At 45.0% G+C, this 17,644-nt stretch overlaps 1 protein-coding gene across 1 annotated transcript in view; it reads right to left on the reverse strand.

Annotated features, from left to right (window-relative positions):
- The window catches only part of LOC120846705 (4-coumarate--CoA ligase 1-like), an 89,419-nt gene that overhangs the window by 49,632 nt on the left and 22,143 nt on the right, over positions 1 to 17,644 (reverse strand). Inside the window, exons 2-4 of the mRNA XM_040218558.3 lie at positions 13,543 to 13,744; positions 13,352 to 13,455; positions 11,690 to 11,892 (exon numbers count right to left, since the gene is read on the reverse strand). Coding sequence (XP_040074492.1) covers positions 11,690 to 11,892; positions 13,352 to 13,455; positions 13,543 to 13,744 — 509 coding nt within the window. The remainder of the gene's footprint in view (positions 1 to 11,689; positions 11,893 to 13,351; positions 13,456 to 13,542; positions 13,745 to 17,644) is intronic.

A 17,644-nucleotide genomic window follows, 5' to 3' on the forward strand; every position in this document is an offset into this window, starting at 1 on the left:
GCAGCATGATTTCTTGCCCGTGCTGATGCCTGTACCGTAGAGACGGACGATCTCTTTGCGTATGCCGAAGCGGCACGCTTTCCAAGTTTGCGATTTTGTTGTGAAATAAGTGAGTTTGGATGTCACGTTCTTTAGTGGCGGCGAAAGCCGCTACAAAAGGCAGAGCAGTTAGAAAAAGCAAGAGCATGAAAAAATGTTAAAAGGACCTGAATATTCGATGGCGTTGAAAGACTACCAACGTACCAACTCGCCCAGTTATTCTTTGTCAAAGAATAATAGCCAATGCTAATAAATTAAATAAATGCCAACTTTGAATTAGTTAGAAATTTATGATTGATGCAGTACAGCCCTACCCTGCTCTAGTGCTTTGATGATATCAGATAATGTGTAAATATATAGGATAGTTCATAGCAACCATTTATGTCCGACCCATTATATTGAATCTTTTCTCTAAAAGCTCGAACTTATATAAAAAAGTACTTATCATAAATTAAGCCGCACCACTGAATCTGTAATAGCGTATGACTTGTATGTGTGTTCACAGCAAAAGGAAAGGAGGCATTAAGAAAATGCCAATCATTTTGTTTGCTCTGTGTTAGAGCTTCTTTCAGGTATCAGGTTTTCAGAAACGATATTGTCCGATTTTCCTCGCCCTTTTGTCAGGATGAAGTTGCTACAATCTTGCCTTCCTCACATAGTGGTCCTTTGAGCGAATTATGTGATGTTATATCATAGAGTGGCATAGGGTAATTTTCTCTTCTCTTTTTACGCAGGATGTAATGGCATAGCATCATCACAAACGAGAGTGGACAGTGAGGCAGGCTCGGAAACTTGAATAAAGTGATAAGTAGGATTTCAATTTCTGTCTTATCAATTACGCGAAGAACACTGATCATAATGTTTGTATGCTACACATACATACTTTCAGTTGGAAAATACAGTGCACCTCTTCTTTATGGCTTTTCTCACACAGTTTCAGAAGACGCCGGTACGTCATTCTCACGAGGAATAGAGCTGCCAAAGATTTCCTTGTTAATTTCCTGACTCATGTCTAAGAGTGCATCTCCCGATGGTGGCGCCTTTGCATTATCATCATCAATTGAGTTGTCAACTGCGTTTCTTAACATTTCACGAGAATGGAGCTGTATGAGATGAAATTTCACAGGTTGGAAGACAGCCGTTCAAAGAAACACCTTTGAAAAGTCAGCTTTTTAAATGCCAATCTGGTCAATTTGAGACCGTTCTTTCCATTCAGAACACCCGACATACACGGCGTCCCAGATAACTTGCACCATACTTAAAAAAACACCGGAGGGCTCTGCAGGAGTGAAATCAACTGTCGTTAGCAAGTGTCTTGAGAAAGTGCACAGATTTTTTTAATGCGCCTGGTTATGTAAATAACTAAGATTAATGAGCTAACCTTTCAAATATTCCTTTAAGGGCCAAGATATCAATTGTAAAGTTTGCAGGGCGCATTGAGAAACACCCAAATTAAAGTGTTTGAAACATAATACGTTTTCGTGCTTTTTTCCGGCCTTCAAAGAACGCATATTCGCGGCGCGCTCGCACGCCGTGATTGGGGAAGCGAGTTGTCACGGGGTATTTTTTTTTGTATTTCGCGGGCGTTTTTTTGAAGGTGAGGGAAAAGGAGCATGCAAAGTGCACCTTGTTGAAAATGTTTTAATTGGGTGTTTCTTAATGCGCTCTACAACTTTCCATTTCACACCTCGGCTTTTAAACGAAGATTTCAAAAGTTAACTTGTTACTCTTAATTAAATAAATAGGCGCACTAAAACAATTTTGTGCACTTTCGCAAGAGACCTTCTAACAGTGTACAGCTGGTTTCACTCCCGCAGAACGCTCCGTTTTGTTTTGTTTTTAAAGTTTGGTGCAAGTTATCTGGGACACTCCGCATGTATGTACTGGCAGTGTACATTTGGTACACTAAAAGCATACATGAAGTGTACTAAACGTGCACTTACAGTATGCTAAAAGTACACTCGAGGTGCACTTATGGTATACTACTTATGTACTTGGGGTGTACTAAAGGTATACTATTTTGTTTCATAAAAGTGTGAAACTAGTACGATTTCAGTATATACCCTAAGTTCACTATTAGTATACTTTCAGTATACTGATTTTGAACGACTTTTCGCTAGGGGTGGTCCTATCAATTGCAGAGAGCACGCCATGACGTTGCGCCCTTTACGCTGCTTGATTGGCCCTTCGGCTCATTACTTCGTCCGCGCTCAGACATAAGGTGAAACGAAGTATAGTCTGTCAGCGCCCGACTTCCATTGTGGGCCTCAAAACGATAATCTCCTTTCTTGAGAGCGAAATGGAAGGGGTGCCTATGTTTTGCGGGCTTGTCGCCATCCGATAGGCCTCAATTATTTCTCTTCGACTCGCTTGCTGTGGCCTCCCATGACTGTTGTGCCGGCAAAATTAAGAGCGCAGCCGGGACATTTTCTCCCGTAAATGACGATCGGGTGCTTAGAATCCGAAGCAGCTCTTTCGGCGTCCATTTGATGTTCTCGGAGTCGGTCGTCGCTTCCCCTCCTTCCGCCAAGATTCCCCTTCCGGTACTCCCACGGAGCGGGCGGGCTTTGAGCTTGAAGCCGAAAAGAAACGTTGTTAAAGTTGAGATTGCCCTGTCAGTATCGTCCCTTCTGTGTCGCCACTTTCTAAATGTTTAAAAAGTACCAACACGCTAAAATAGTACAAGTTCCGGGATTTCATTTTCATTCCCCAAGTGTGATGCGGGAGCCGAGCCACGGAGCACCGGTGGTTTCGCTCTTTGTTATCGCTAGGATTTGACACTGCTCAATCACAATGCAAGACGCGCACAGAGCCACGCTCGCTTTTGCACTGCGCCGCCTAATGATGATATCTCTTGTGGAGACGTGTGCAAATCAGTCTCGCGCAGTGCTAGCTCAATAGCAACACTTTCTGTAAAGGCGGATTCACACCGGGGATGTAAGCAGTCGCGCGATCCGACTAAATCGCATCGCAAACAAAAAAAAAAAAAAAAGTACTGAAATGGTCAATCTGGCGTGCGCGATGAGCGAGTCCAATGCCTTCGTTGGCGAGTCGCTTCTCAAAAACTCTCGCTCCGAACGCCGTTGATTGGCTCAGCCTCTCCACGACTAGATGGCATCGTAAAAAGTCTGGTCAGCAAGCGACTGCTCAAATCCAGTCGCTTTTTGCCCGCGATGGTCGCTTTTGCGATGAAGGTTATCGCGGGACTAGATCGCATCGCCGGTGTGAATGCGCTTTAATATCGAACCAGTCTCATGGTGCGTCCCGATATTGGCGTGTGTACCTACGTGCGAGTACAACATCCGGCACATTTTGCGTTTGCAAAGCCTGGTCCAGCCGCGTCAAAACATTCAGCCAACCTTTGGACTGGAGAAATCAAGAGACACCCAAAATAAGATAAAGTTGCCAGCCGAATTAAACTTGATTTTGATTTAATTAAGAGGAAGACCACCCGCGTACATCAAATACCTCATCAGCCGAACTCCAAGGCAGTTTATTTTTTTTTTTTTATTCATGATACCTTGAAGGTCCATTGCTGGACATTAAACAAGGGGGGATTTGGTCAGGTTACAGTATAGTCAACACTTAAAAGAGAAAAAAAGAACGGTACCAACAGGATAGCAACATCACAACTGAAACAACACTTTAACAAAATTATGCATTATACAAATTGTAGGGTCCAAGCGCATATAACACTTCATTATGTGGGCAAGAACATCACTGTAATCGAAAACTAAATAGTAGTTAAAAAATCTAAGACAGCTATACGGAATGCTGTAGGGTCGGAAAGTGCGGTTATGTGATCGAGAAGAGAATTCCAGTGCATGATTTCGCGTGGTAATGAGGAGTAATTAAAGGCAGATGTATGACCAAAAATGCGTTTATAACTTCGGCTGTTAGTTAAACGACGAGATGTTCGGTTAGCAGGCTCAAGCAGGGGGGCGATAACGTTAGGGTTAGAATAGCGTGATTTATGAATGATGCATAAAAGGGCAGCGGTGCGACGTATTTCAAGTGGTTGTAAGAGGATAGAGTTTTTAAGAAGGGAGACAATTGCTTGGCGAGAGTAGGTTGATGTTATAAAACGAGCTGCACGATTTTGAATGCTTTCGATCTGATTGATAAGGTGTTTCTGGTGGGGGTTCCATACACCGGAAGCAAATTCAAGTATAGGGCGAACGTAGGTCTCGTATGCTAACTTGCGTAGATGGGGGGGGGGGGGGGGGGGTGCAGAGAAAAGGTTGCGTCGCAAGTATCCCAGTGTTTTGGATGCAGAACTTGTAATGCGTCGATGTGGTTAGTCCAGGATAGGTTGTCAGAGAGATGAACACCAAGGTATTTGTAAGAGGTTGAGACTGAGAGGGGTAAGTGATAGCGATTGTTTGCGACTGAAAGACACTACCTTACATTTTGAACCATTAAGAAACATAAGCCAATTGTCGCACCAAGCACTGATGGAGTTTAGGTCTTCTTGGAGCATTATGTGATCATCGGGATTAGGGATTTGCCTGTAATTAACACAGTCATCCGCAAAAAGGCGTAGTTTGGACGAGATGGAATGGGGTAAGTCGTTCACGTATATTAAAATAAGTAGAGGCCCGAGCACGGTTCCCTGTGGAACCTCAGAAATTACATCAGACATGTTAGATTGGTAATTACCGCACACTGTATATTGGCGTTGTAGCCTTAAGAAGTTACGTATCCAGGAGAGTGTAAGGGAGTCAATGTGAAGTGAAGAGAGTTTAGCGAGTAGTCGACAAGGAGGAACACGATCATATGCTTTGGAAAAGCCTAAGAAAATGGCATCAGTTTGAGTGTACTGGTTCATGTTTATGTGAATGTCGTGAGTGAATTCTATTAGTTGAGATTCGCACGAAAACCCTATAGGGCGGTAGTTTGCAACTAGGCTACAGTCTCCATTTTTGTGGATCGGGATAATCTTGCCAATCTTCCAATCGGTGGGAATTTGGCCTGTGGCTAGGGATTGTTGGAAGAGTAGACAAAGGATTTTACTAGAGATTTCTTTGGTGTTCTTTAAAATTTTTGAATTTATATTGTCGTGGCCAGTGGAAATAGATATTTTTAAGTCGTCGATAAGCATTCCAATGCCGTGTGCAGAGATAGCAATGGGCGCCATAAAAGGGTATTCGACTTCACCAACTGGAGGAATGTTGTCGGTGTCTTCAATGGTGAAGACTGATTCGAAGTGGTCGTTAAGAACTGTCATGTTATCAGTCTCCAGAAGACGTGTGCCTTCGTCAGTCGTTAATCGTATGGCACAGGGGTTTTCGCTAGGTGATATGAGTCGCCAGAATTTTCTGGGATTATTTTTTAGTATTGAAGGCAGGTCATCGTTAAAAAAGCGTTTTTTTATCTGTCGCAAGCGTGTGACATATTCTTTGTTAACACTGAAGTAGCGTGACCAAGCGATGTCTTTTGCCAGTCGCTTAGCTGATGAGTAGAGTCTTCTTTTTATTCCGTAGGCTCTCGAGTTGACGATTATACCAGGGCTGATTCTTATCAGACCTAATTTTGACAAGTGGGATAAAGGTATTAATTAAATCGTTAATTTTTGTTTTGTATAAGGTCCAGTTATCGTCAATAGATCTAGCAGAAAAGGCTTCAGAAAAGGATTCATAGAAGGACCGGAGACCGGTGTTTATTCCGCTGTAGTTACCCTTGTTGTACGCCCGAATTTGCTTTGTAACAGTACTACGGGTATGGGAAAGCAGGGAAAGAGAGATTTGTAGCAAACAATGATCACTGAGGCCAGTTGAGCAGGAAAGGGAAGTGATTGTTTGAGGTGCGGATGTAAAGACAAGATCGAGAATGCTTAAGCCGCGCGTTGGTTGGTCTAGTTCTGGCACTTGTTTGGCAACTTTGGCCCGTAGCAGCCAGATGACAGCCGAACTATGGGGAAGCGAGGCCTAACTTTGGCACTTGTTTGGCGACTTTGGCCCGTAGTTGCCAGATGACAGCCGAACAATCGGGAAGCGAAGCCTAACTTTGGCACTTCTTTGGCGACTTTGGCCCGTAGGTGCCAGATGACAGCCGAACTATCGGGAAGCGAAGCCTAACTTGGGCATTCGTTTGGCGACTTGGGCCCAGAGATGCCAGATGTCAACCGAACTACGAGGTAGTAAGCCTAACGCTGGCACATCTGTGGCGGTTTTGACCCGAATGTGCCAGATGACAGCCGAACTGTCAAAAAGTTAAGCCTAACTTTGGCATTAGTTTGGCGATTTTGGCCAGAAATCCCAAAGTTCTGCCGAAGTACCGGGCAGTAAGCCTAAATGTGGCATTGTTAGGCGATTTAGACCCAATGATGCCAGATGACAGCCGAACTACCAGTCAATGATGCCTAAGTTTGGAATTTGTTTGGCGAATTAGGGCCAAAATACCCAGAGTATTGCCAAGGGAGGTCAGGTTCGGCTCTACTTTGGCTTCTTCGGGTTTTTAATGCCTTAAACTCCCAGACACAAGCCACGTTTTGGCCCGTAACTCGGTGCTACCTGGGCTGTGTATTCAGCAGCGTGGGGTTAATGACTCTCGGGGCCAGTAGTTCGCGATTGTTTCCAAATGTCTAAATTTGTGAAACAGAAGTCACTACCCTATTGGAAAGACCAGTTTAAACTGGTAACCAGTTCAAACTGGTACCAGGTTCAAACTTGCATATTGCTCCAGTTTGACCAGTTTCATACGGGTTGAACTGGTCACACTGGTTGACTGGTCATGGTGGTTGAACTGGTCATACTGGTTGAACTGGTCATGGTGGTTGAACTGGTCATGGTGGTTGAACTGGTCATGGTGGTTTAACTGGTAACCAGTGGCTTATTGCCGCTGGTTAAATTGGTTGAACTGGACAAACAAACTGTGCATACTGGTCTTACTGTGAAAATGTGTATACTGGTAATACTATACGACTGCGTATACTGGTTCACTCCAAGCAGTTAAACCAGTAATATTGACAACACAGGTCGTAAACGGATAAAATTAACTTTTTTTCCACAAAAGATACACATACTTCAGACCACAAAAATAAATTTAAAAACATATTTACAATTTAAAAAAAAAAATTTCATATTATTCATTAGTCCCAGCCGGTCGGCGAGATTTTCCACATCTTCTGGAGTATCGGGGTTCCGGTGGTGGATAAAATAGTACCTTAAGGCATCTGAAATAAGAATAAACATAAGATATTAGAGCCATTTTGCACCCGTCTGTTCTAAAACGGTATGTAACTAATTCCACGAATAAAAAATATGCACCATCATAAACAGTATGAGAGGGAATATGGAAGCGTGCGCCAACCGTACATGTGGTGCCAGTCTAGCGGCAATTAAGTATAAACCGCATGTAAGCGATTTGGCGAGCGACGAGAGAAGCGACGACGATCCGCTTCGCTGTCGCTCGGTCACTCGCGCGTCGAGACAAACCGCATGAAAGCGACGGCAGCAAGCGACCAAGACGATGAGCGACGATTTCTAGAAATCCAAAAACCGAGCGACGCGACGACTGACCGTGGGAAATCTCCGTCGCTCGTCGCTGATTCTCGTCACTGTCACCGTCGTTCGCTTAATCGTTTAGATGCGGTTCAGCCTTTACGCAATCAACGCCCAGGAGCGAAAAGATCCTGCTGCTACCCCCTTCCTGCCTCCTCAGGCTGTCGTCCGCTACGCAACTCGCAACCACAATGGTAGAATATCTCTGAAGCTGCATACACACTGGCGGTTGTATTACTAGCATAGCTGTTCCAAATCGGGTTGCTGAAACGTTCAGTTTCACATGCACCTGATTATGAAAATGAATCCAAATGGTCGAGCCTGCTTACCTGGCTCGAAGCGCGGGGGCAGAGGCAGCCATTGGCAGCGCCGCAATGAGGACGGAGCGAATTCCAAACCCGCCGTTCTGGGACGCAGACATTTCGCCCGCGAGCGAGTGGAACTCAGGTGGAGGACGTCGTCAGCCACAGGAACCATCGGCAGAGGCAGCACTCAAGGCTCCTGCAAACTATCTTATACAAACACAGCTTGAAGACAACTTGTAATCTCCCCAAGCAGAACAGCGGCCCCAAACAACAAAGATCCAACCGGCCCAACGTGGGCCCAACCGTCGCGCCAGATCCGTTTTTTTTTTTTTTTTTTTTGGTCGCCGGAGCTGTCGTTGACGCCGACTGACGCTTCGAGCGGGCGCGAGGGCCACGCTGATTGGCCCGCACGCTTCCTGTCCTGGCACGTGAGCACCTCTCCCCTTTCAAAGCATCCACGCTGCGCGTGGAGACAATGCCTGATCTCCAGTCCCAGGGCACCGGCGCATTCCAGGGGCCTGACTCATACTGCCACATTTTCCCGCGCTTCTCCAACATCACATGGGGGGCTCCCTGCCTCGGCCTCGGGCACTTGCGCTGGAGCCTGGAAGCGGCTTCTCGGTGCAGGCCAGGGTGGATAAAGGCCGTGGTGAACAGCGGGAAAATTGTAAAGTCCAAGTGGGAACGATTGGCTGGCAGAGGGTAATGAATTTCTATGAGGCGATTGCATCACTGAATTCTTGACCTGTCACGAACTATTGTTGCAAGCGAGCTGTACATGCGTCAAAATAAAGCTTTTATTTGGTCTGCTAGTCTGTTATGCGACATCTGCATAGAGAAAATGTTCTGTAAAGGCCAGACATTTTCTCTGCTGTGGCAAGGTTCATTCTAGAAACACATATTTGCCTATAGGATTAATACATCTTGTTCTGCCAATATTTTATTTATTGTGAGTTATGTGGAGTGTAAAAGCCCAATTCGCTCATGTAAAAAAAAAATGGTAATTAATGCGGTTCTCCCGCTTGGAAGTTAAAATTAGAAACATTGAAACCAACTTGTTCCAAATGAAAAAGGCCAATGATGCTGGATTCAAAAGAAAATGGATATTGTGCGGAGAGAGCGATGGAAATTGGGCCGCATCACGTGCGATGAGCGAGAGATGCATGGTGCACGATCCCGTCTTGCATGGTTATCAAGGCCTTCAAGAAGTGCGGAATTCCTAACGCTATGGACGGCACCGAAGATGAAATGCTTTGGGCCGTTGACAGCGATAAGGAGTCGCCCGACAACGATGACGAGTGATGCATGCTGCCCCACGAGCGCTGCACCGGACCGTCGCCATGATGACGACCTTGCCGGCGAGAGATAGCGCCGTTCATTTTATCGCAAGATTGAAGCATTCGGAATAAACCTTTATTGTTCCAAGTGAGCAAAGTTTCATTTCTGTATTTAACCTACAAAATCTGGTTCGAGTAACAATCGAAGTCATGGCGTTTTTTCTTTTTTCGGACCTCGAGAAAGGGGTGCACGTTACAATCGAGGGCGCGTTATACTCGAGTAAACTTGTCCCATGACCCACATAAAGCATGGTGCAGCAGTTATTAATGTTTTTATCTCAAGTTTTGTAGAATTTAAACAAGTTTAACCTATTTTTGGGAAGAAAATATTTAAAAAAAAAACTCTTTAAGAATATCTACGTATGTTGGCTCTTACTTTTTTGTATGGATGAAATGTTCTCTAGCTAAATAAATAAAGCTGACCTTTCGTGTGGGCATTAATATGCCATGAATTCAGTTGCAAATGAATTAATTGTTTGTAGTACCATGTCGCCCTGTGACAATCGTGAGATGGTAGAACATTATATGACAAATAAATAGCTTCGACACTGTTAACAGAACGTTTTGTTGCGACTTTATTTTGCACAGTGAAGGTTACGAATGACTCTGCTCTATCCAATTCGCACACCCCTACAAATAAAGTGAAAAAGAGGGGTCAATCTGGTAACCAGTTAGGGCAATCTGGTGACCAGTTTGGTCAATCTGGTTACCAGTTGGACCAGTTTGGTCAGTCTGGTGACCAGTTTGGTCAGTCTGGTGACCAGTTTGGTCAATCTGGTTACCAGTTGGACCAGTTCGGCCAGTCTGGGGACCAGTTTGGCCAATCTGGTGACCAGTTTGGCCAATCTGGTGACCAGATTGGTCAATCTGGTTACCAGTTCAGCCAGTGTGGTGACCAGTTAGGTCAATATGGTGACCAGTCAGGCCAATCTGGTGACCAGTTAGAAAGCAATCTGGTGACCAGTTATATCAATATGGTTACCAGTTAGACCAGTCTGACTACCAGTTCCACCAGTTTGATTTCCAGTTAGACCAGTTTGACCAGTCCAAATACCAGTTTGACCATTTTAGATACCAGTATGACCAGTTAGATTTTCAAACTGGTTTTTCCAATAGGGTAGGGAGCTCTGTATTGTCATTGATATTTCCTAGAAATCGCTTTCACCATTTAGTTTTTTAATCAATTTCCTATAGACATCCGGTATCCTGCTCAAAACACTGGGCACGTCCTTGCGGAGGTTGAGCGGATCGTAACGTTTGTTTTATTTTTCGAATAGAAACAGTTTTCGCTCCTATACATCCGGTACAGGAAAATATGGTTTGTCTCAAAATTAAAAATCACTCGGTTTTGCGTTAGCAGTCAGATTAAGACTGTTCGTGAAACAAGTCGTGTGTATATATACTACATATGTATACGAGTTGGTATCAGCACCACTGTTGAAATATGAGTCAACCAGGTAAACTATTTAAAGGGTCGACATATTCATCTGGGCGAAATGTCTATCCAAGTCAAAATGTCCATCGAGACGAAATGTGTATCGAGTCAAGCAATCCATCGAACAAAGTTGTCCATAGTGTCAAATTGTCCATCCAGGTCAAAACGTCAATCGAAACGAAATGTTCATCTAGTTAAAATAATGACATTTTGACCTGGAATACGTAGGAACCTCATTGGGGCTCGCAGAAAGCCACCTGTCATTCCTCCTGTTCACCTTTTTGTCTTAATGAAAGTTATTGTATATATAAAAAAAAACACGCCCGATGTCTTAGGATGCTTGAGCTGGTTTAACAAGCATTTGGACCGGACGAGACGGTTTTTCTGGGTTTTTTGGTACATAAACTCCCCTCTTTTTATCAGGCAGGACCATATTTAGGACATTCATGCACCAAAAGCCCGATACTGTAGACGGCCACATAGAGCTGCTTGGTAATGTCTTTCATTGACTTGCTGATCTTGTCGTTCAAAATCTTATCTACCTGCCTGTTCTATGAACTCAGCCGTCCTCACGACGCCTGACCTCTTGGAATTTTTTTTATCAATTGGTTAAAGGTAAAACGTCCCGGTCAGATTTTAAAAGCTGTTTCCTGATTTCGAAAACGAAGAATATTGACACATTCAAGAAGGTGCCTATGTCTAAATCGCTGTGGTTGGCGGCGAATGCAACCAGGTTCGCATGTCTTTTCATTCTTTCTCTCAGACCGCAAACTGCTGTTCTTAGATTATTACACTAGATTGATGAAAATAGATGCAGTCGAAAGAGGTGAAGCTTCCAGAAAGATATCTAGTAAGAGTATGAAAAGTTGTGCATCTTTAATTTCTGTTCTCAAATACGTCGCGCACCCTGTTGACTTTCGTGTTTCGCAAAACTTGAAAAACTATATATTTTTAATTTCCTCGATTCCGTACATGAACAGAGAAACAAACATAAGATGCTGCCTGTGTGATAGAACGTAACTTCTGTCTTCTGGAAAGGGGTGATTTTCCAACACTTTGATTAGCGCGTACCTGAATGTGTGAAACCCGGCACAGTACGCCTTGTGCGATATTTCCACGCCCTTCGGGAGACCCACTGATCCTGACGTATACAGTATTGCGACAAGCTCTTCCTCGTTGTTAGCAGGTGCATGGGCCGTGAAGGAGGCGTCTGAAAGTTCTTGAAACTGGAGAACATTGACGAAACCGGGCGCGTTTCCCACAGAAAACAATGCCTGCGAATCAAATTATTTTTTTTTCTCCTATTAGTTGTGTTGGTTGCAAGGTGAAAGAAAGTAATAGATGCATGTGGGTGACTACAATAGAGAATAAACCGTTAAAGTAGCAAGAGTATCTCGCTTTCTGAATAAAAATGAACTAAACTTGCTAAAGTTAAAAGAAAGTCAGATGAGCATACTAATTTTTTTTTTCTTAAATTTATGCCCGTAACTGGTAGTTTGTTCAATCTACGCCACCTAGAATAATTAAAGTCCGGACACTGGCATTTTGATGTCATCACAGTGAGGTATTGACTCAGACTGGTCATGAGTGCTGCGTCATGTTCAACAGGGTTTTGTGTCCACTTAATGCGTCGAGGAACGCCTTGGGCCAGGACCCAAATGTTGAGTTGATACCATCCGCGTATGATGAGATTAGGGAGAGGGAGAAGAGGCTGTTTGCAGGCTTTGATTATATTAGGGGGTGCTGGTCCGATGCAGCAGTTGCCGTTAGAAACCTTAAACCCTGAGGGACAGTGACATTCCCAATTCTTTTCAATATTTTTGTCAGGCGATTTAATATGAAGTCAGGCAATTACTGAATCAAAATTTTCCTGCAGAGTCCCGTATATTCTAAATAAAGTACGAAAGCTTCAACCGCTCGAGACGAAGACCGAAAGATGAGCACGGAAGCTCATGGCCGGAAGTCACGTGGCTACCCCCGACCACATTTTTTTTTTCGCTTCTTCGGCGTGTGATTTAGACGACGAAGAATTCGCCTGTACCGCTAGTCGTGCAATTGTTTTGCGCTTCTGTCCCTTCCGCTCGATGTTCTATGCTCAAAGATCAACTGGCCGGTACCACGAATGACAGTTACGATGTAGCGGCCTCACGTCCGTCGCTACGGTGCTCTGTCGTGTGCCGCCATCGTGTCGTGTAGCCTGTGATGTGTCGTCATGGTGAGAGTAACATGTACTTTTACGTTCTATGATGTGGGCAACATTTCTTTTCCCATTAACGTGTTTGTAGCTTTTTGTAGGGCAAAATTATGGGGTTCATATTCTTTTTTTTAATACTGAATGTTTGCGTTAGACGACCTACGATTATGAATACATTCAGTACATATAGTGTGAATGCCACGTGACATTGAAAAGGGAGCCCGCGCGACCACAACCAACCAGTTTTCGACCGGCTGGTTTTGGCGCAAATATAAACAACGGATTTTAAGCTGCAAACTATGTTCTGTATATTGTGGTTCTTAAAGGTCATGATAAAATAAAAACCTCGGCGAGTACAAATACCCTGCCAGTGTCCCTTTAGCTGGTGGGAATATAGTGGCGAAGGTTCTTTTTTTTTTCTGGTGTGACTGAAGAAACACTTGATATAAAAAAAAATAATTCTAGGAAAAAGACATATAACAAGAATGCGTTTAAGCCTGGCCAAAGCTCAACCTGATAATTAAATGATAACATCTCACCTTAATGTTTGATGGCATTGCCACCTTGGCAGCACTTGGTGCGCTTTCTTGATCAGCTAGTAGGAAAGTGCACTGCGAGTCTTCAATCGTGTCCATTAATTCCCCTATAAGGGTGATGTCACAATAGGTCCTCTTTTTTTAATGCCGCAATTCGAATTCTCTATTGAGATGAAGGAGTTGAAGGCACTCACTTGCCACGTAGGTCGGCTTTGCCATGACAAGCGTACCGCCCGCGAACACAACCCCAAAGGCTGCTGCTACATTTTCAGCCGCGTTGCCAATATACGCACACACATTGGAGCCCGGTTTCACACCGTGTTGTTGAAAACCAACAGCATATTTACGTATCTTTTCCAAGAGCTGAGAGCCGGTCAAGGTTTGATGGGTGTCAACCTAGAAGAAAAAAAACACAAAGTGTTCTGAGAAAAAGTAGGGCTTTCGACCGGTCTCATGGTGCTAAACAAATCTATTTTCCGGACTTCGCCTCGGTTTTGTGCGATACGCTCCGGTCCGTGCATGCCGCTATAGCGTCACAGTTTCTCGCGCAATTAGCGCCTCCCGTCATCGGTTTAAGGATTATTGGTATCTTCCCATGCGGGACTGGCCATGTGGCGCACTTTTGCGACTTAAATCAATGACTCTAGTAAGCAGAGCATCTTTTCTTTTTTTAACTGCGTCAGCTTTCGAAAAAAAAGTGTCAAAAAACACTTTTCATTTTAGGATTTGCTTGCCCGACTCGGCGACCACTAAAATCCAAACTATTTCGCAATTAGGTGGCCAATTAACTGAGTTATTTAAATTAATTATAATTAATGACTTTATAGGGTCACTAATAGGGACATTGGCAGCTATTGGCCAAGCAATGGCCACAGGGTGGCCACTGTCTGGCCACTAGCCAAAGGACCATTGCCAGCCATTGGCCAATGATTGGATAAATCTTTGCCGCTTGGAGATCTATAGTAGTTCGGAAACTGATGGTCAACATCCACACTGTGTGCTCCAAACGCGGGCTGCAATAAACATGTCAGAATTCGGACGGCACCAGCCAAAATATTTTAGTTCCGCAGGCTTCCTCAAACCGAAAGTGAGTGAGTGGAAGCGTTTTATTGAGGCCATGAAGAGTAGAGTGGGGGAGGGGGAGAGGGGGGCTCCGGTGGCCACGCGGCCTGAATGCAGGCGCACGATGGTGGGCTCAGGTGTAGTCGTCGAGCCTGGCATCGATGATGATTTAAAGTAGGCGGTTCAGGAAATCCAGTTGTTTGTCTGGAGGGCCAAGGGATGTGTCCAGTCGTGCAGGGTGTTTTTGTCTGGACGAACGTGATTCCTTCTGATGTCTTGATAGTGGGGCATCTCCAGGGAAGGAGTGGGTCATCCACTTTTTCGTGAAGTATGCATCTAGTGTATTCGCCAGTCTTGTTGCCCTTGCCCCATTTCGCTAAGTGGGCTGGGGTGCAGAGGACGTCGACTTTGATATTAGTAGAACACGCTTACGCCGACCAAGGCCCAAGGAAGGAAGAGGGTGTTGAGGTTGAAGCAGTTCCCACAACTTGAATTTGCAGTCTTCCTAAATGCGGAGGCGTTCCTCCTCCGGGTCGTAGTCTTGGGGGTCCTGGGACGTATCTTGCTGATTGCAGAAAGCCGTGTACCCGTGTTCTTTTATTGGAGCGAAAAATGAACCATCTGGGCCGGAGGGTAGGGAGGAGTGTCTGTGACAGGTTGTAATGTTGTATTACGCGCGTTTCTGCACGTATGACGCGCCCCCTTTTTCTCTTGATCGCTCCTCTTCTGCCTATCCTTTCCCTCCCTGATCGCATGCTATAAGTTACGCATGCCTGCCGGCCGCGCGTTCTTCTCGCTCGCTCCGTCATGGAATAAAGTCATTCCACCTCGCCGTTCGCCGAGCTGCTCTCGTCAATCCTGTTCGTCCACTCGCACGAACACTACATAATGGCGACGAGGACACCGAACCTGCCTTGGGATCATGACTTCTGAAGATGAAACAAGAGATGGCCAGCTAACCAACCGAGACAGCGCCGAAAGCACCGAAAGCGCCGTCGACGCCGAGGCCATGACCCCCAGTTTCGGGCAAGTGGAACATTTTGATGAGTCTACTACACTCTTAGAAAATAAGGAGTCCAAAGGGAGTCACTGCTTCCATGACTCTCTTTGACACTTCACGACTCTCTTAGAGAGTCAATTTTTCGTGTGACTCTGTTTTGACTCTTCCCCTTCTCAGCGGGAGTCACAGGCCAGCAGCATTTGTACTACCGAAAAAAAAAATTATGAATGCTGCTTCGCGACGTCCATCCGGCAACCCAAGCCCCGCCGTTTCCCTATGCACCTCTAGAAAGGGAGTCCGACACCATTTAGTTCAAAGCTTTGTCGACATTTTATTTTCAATAATTGTGCAAAAAAAAAAAAATTAAAAAGGAAAGGAAAAAAAAAATAATGCACAAAGTTTCGTCGACATTCATTTTTTCTCAAGAATAATTGTAAAAAAAAAAAAAATGTATGTTTATTTTTCCATCGAACCTGGGTTCGCTTTGCAAGAAGCGGGCACCTTTCCACATAGCTACACCTGCGAGTACTCGTTTTGAGAATTCGTTTTATACGAGATTCAACAAGTTTCGCGTCGTGCACATTATTCGAAACCGAATCCTGCGTCTGCATTTTACATATTTCTAGAACTGTCGTGGGGTGCGTCTCTGGGAGCGAGTGAAGGTGCAGCAGCTTATTCAAGACTATACTCCGTTTCATACGTAGCATGCAACGCAGTCAAAGCTAGCGCACCGGTTTGCATCGCCGACCGTGTCCACGTTCACCCCATAAAATAGTGCGTCCCCTGCGAAAACACTTATAAAAAAAGTCGAAAAAGGTGCCTCCTTGGATCTAGAAACTGATAGTGGTGTTATGATTTCGACGGAGCACACATTTTTTTCAATAAAAAGGAAACGATAATGTAAACTACTTTAAATTGTTTTCGTTTTCGTCCGTGCGGCAGCAGCTGCGGGTTTTCGGGTTGTGTGGCACTGGCTGGTTTTGAGAAGATGGCGTCTTACGCAACAAGCTCAAGTACCTCTCCTGCTCGGATATGTTCAAAGATTCGTTGTGCGCAGACCTTGAAAGAGTGCAAGCAGGTGATCGCCAACGTGTGCGCGAGTAGAAGAACGCGTTTCCCGGAGAAGTCGGTCGTGAAGTCCTGGAGACGGTCAGTAACAACACCGGAGTGTGGGCCCGTACTGTCGCGAAGTACAAGGCGCAGTGTCTATCTGGCAAGCTGGCGTCCCCGGAGCGAAGACCTCGCCATGTAGAAGTTTCGAGCACGGGGACTGTCAAGCATGCCGAATTCACAAACAACGCCATTCGCCTCAAGGTGCATCGCAAGTACCCCGAGAGGGGGATTCCTACCCTTGACAGCTATTTCAAAATAAGCTGTTCAGGCCACTATTGTCGATTAACGTCCTATTATAAATTTTGGGGCAAGGCTGCTATCAGTGAGATTCCTCATTCTACGCTGCACGAAAAAAAAATAATATAACTCGGTACTGCAGGCAAATAACACTTGCAAAGCGGCAGAGCAGATGGTAGAAATGTGGCCTCTCGGCGACTTACAAATAAATAGCAAGAAGAAAGGAGGAATCGAAATATGTAGTTCGGCAATGCGCACAATCTTGCACAAAAAATGGCTAAAAAAAAAAAAAAAAAAAAAAAAAAAACTGCGCGTTTAGAGGGTTTGAACCACTGCCGCCGAGACGTCGGTATCGCCAGAGCAGCCCTACCACTCGTCCACGAAACGCGCCCAGGAACACTTTTTTTTTTCTGTATTTTCATGCGCACCACTTCAGTACCTTTGACAGCTATGCACGCTATTATGAAAATGAGTATAAGTGCCCATTTTGAGAACCACACCACCACACTGCGAGTTGAAGCAACGCCGAAGGCTCGCGTCTCGCAGCGCCGCCTGTTGAATAACCATTCGAAGAGTTTGCACACTGTGAAGGTAAGAGCGCTCACACCGAAGAGCTCTCTTTACAACGCCTACACACACACAGAGCTCACAATTGAAGGGGGGCCACTGAGGTTTTAAGAGCCACTGATCGTAGCAATCGCATTCCAAAGACGCCGCGTTGTCGTAGATTGTTTTTCACCAGCTAGGTCCTATAGGGATGAGGCCAAGGCCAAGGCTGGGGGATTCATCGCCGGAAACGTAAAGGAACCAAGCAAACGGCGTGAGGCTCGCAGAAGCGGTTCGTGGGAGCCGACGACGTCCAAGCCACGATCCGAGTAGCCCTA

This window comes from Ixodes scapularis, unplaced genomic scaffold (assembly GCF_016920785.2).
Source record: "Ixodes scapularis isolate PalLabHiFi unplaced genomic scaffold, ASM1692078v2 ptg000044l_1__unscaffolded, whole genome shotgun sequence".
In the NCBI taxonomy this organism is placed as follows: Eukaryota; Metazoa; Arthropoda; class Arachnida; order Ixodida; family Ixodidae; genus Ixodes; species Ixodes scapularis.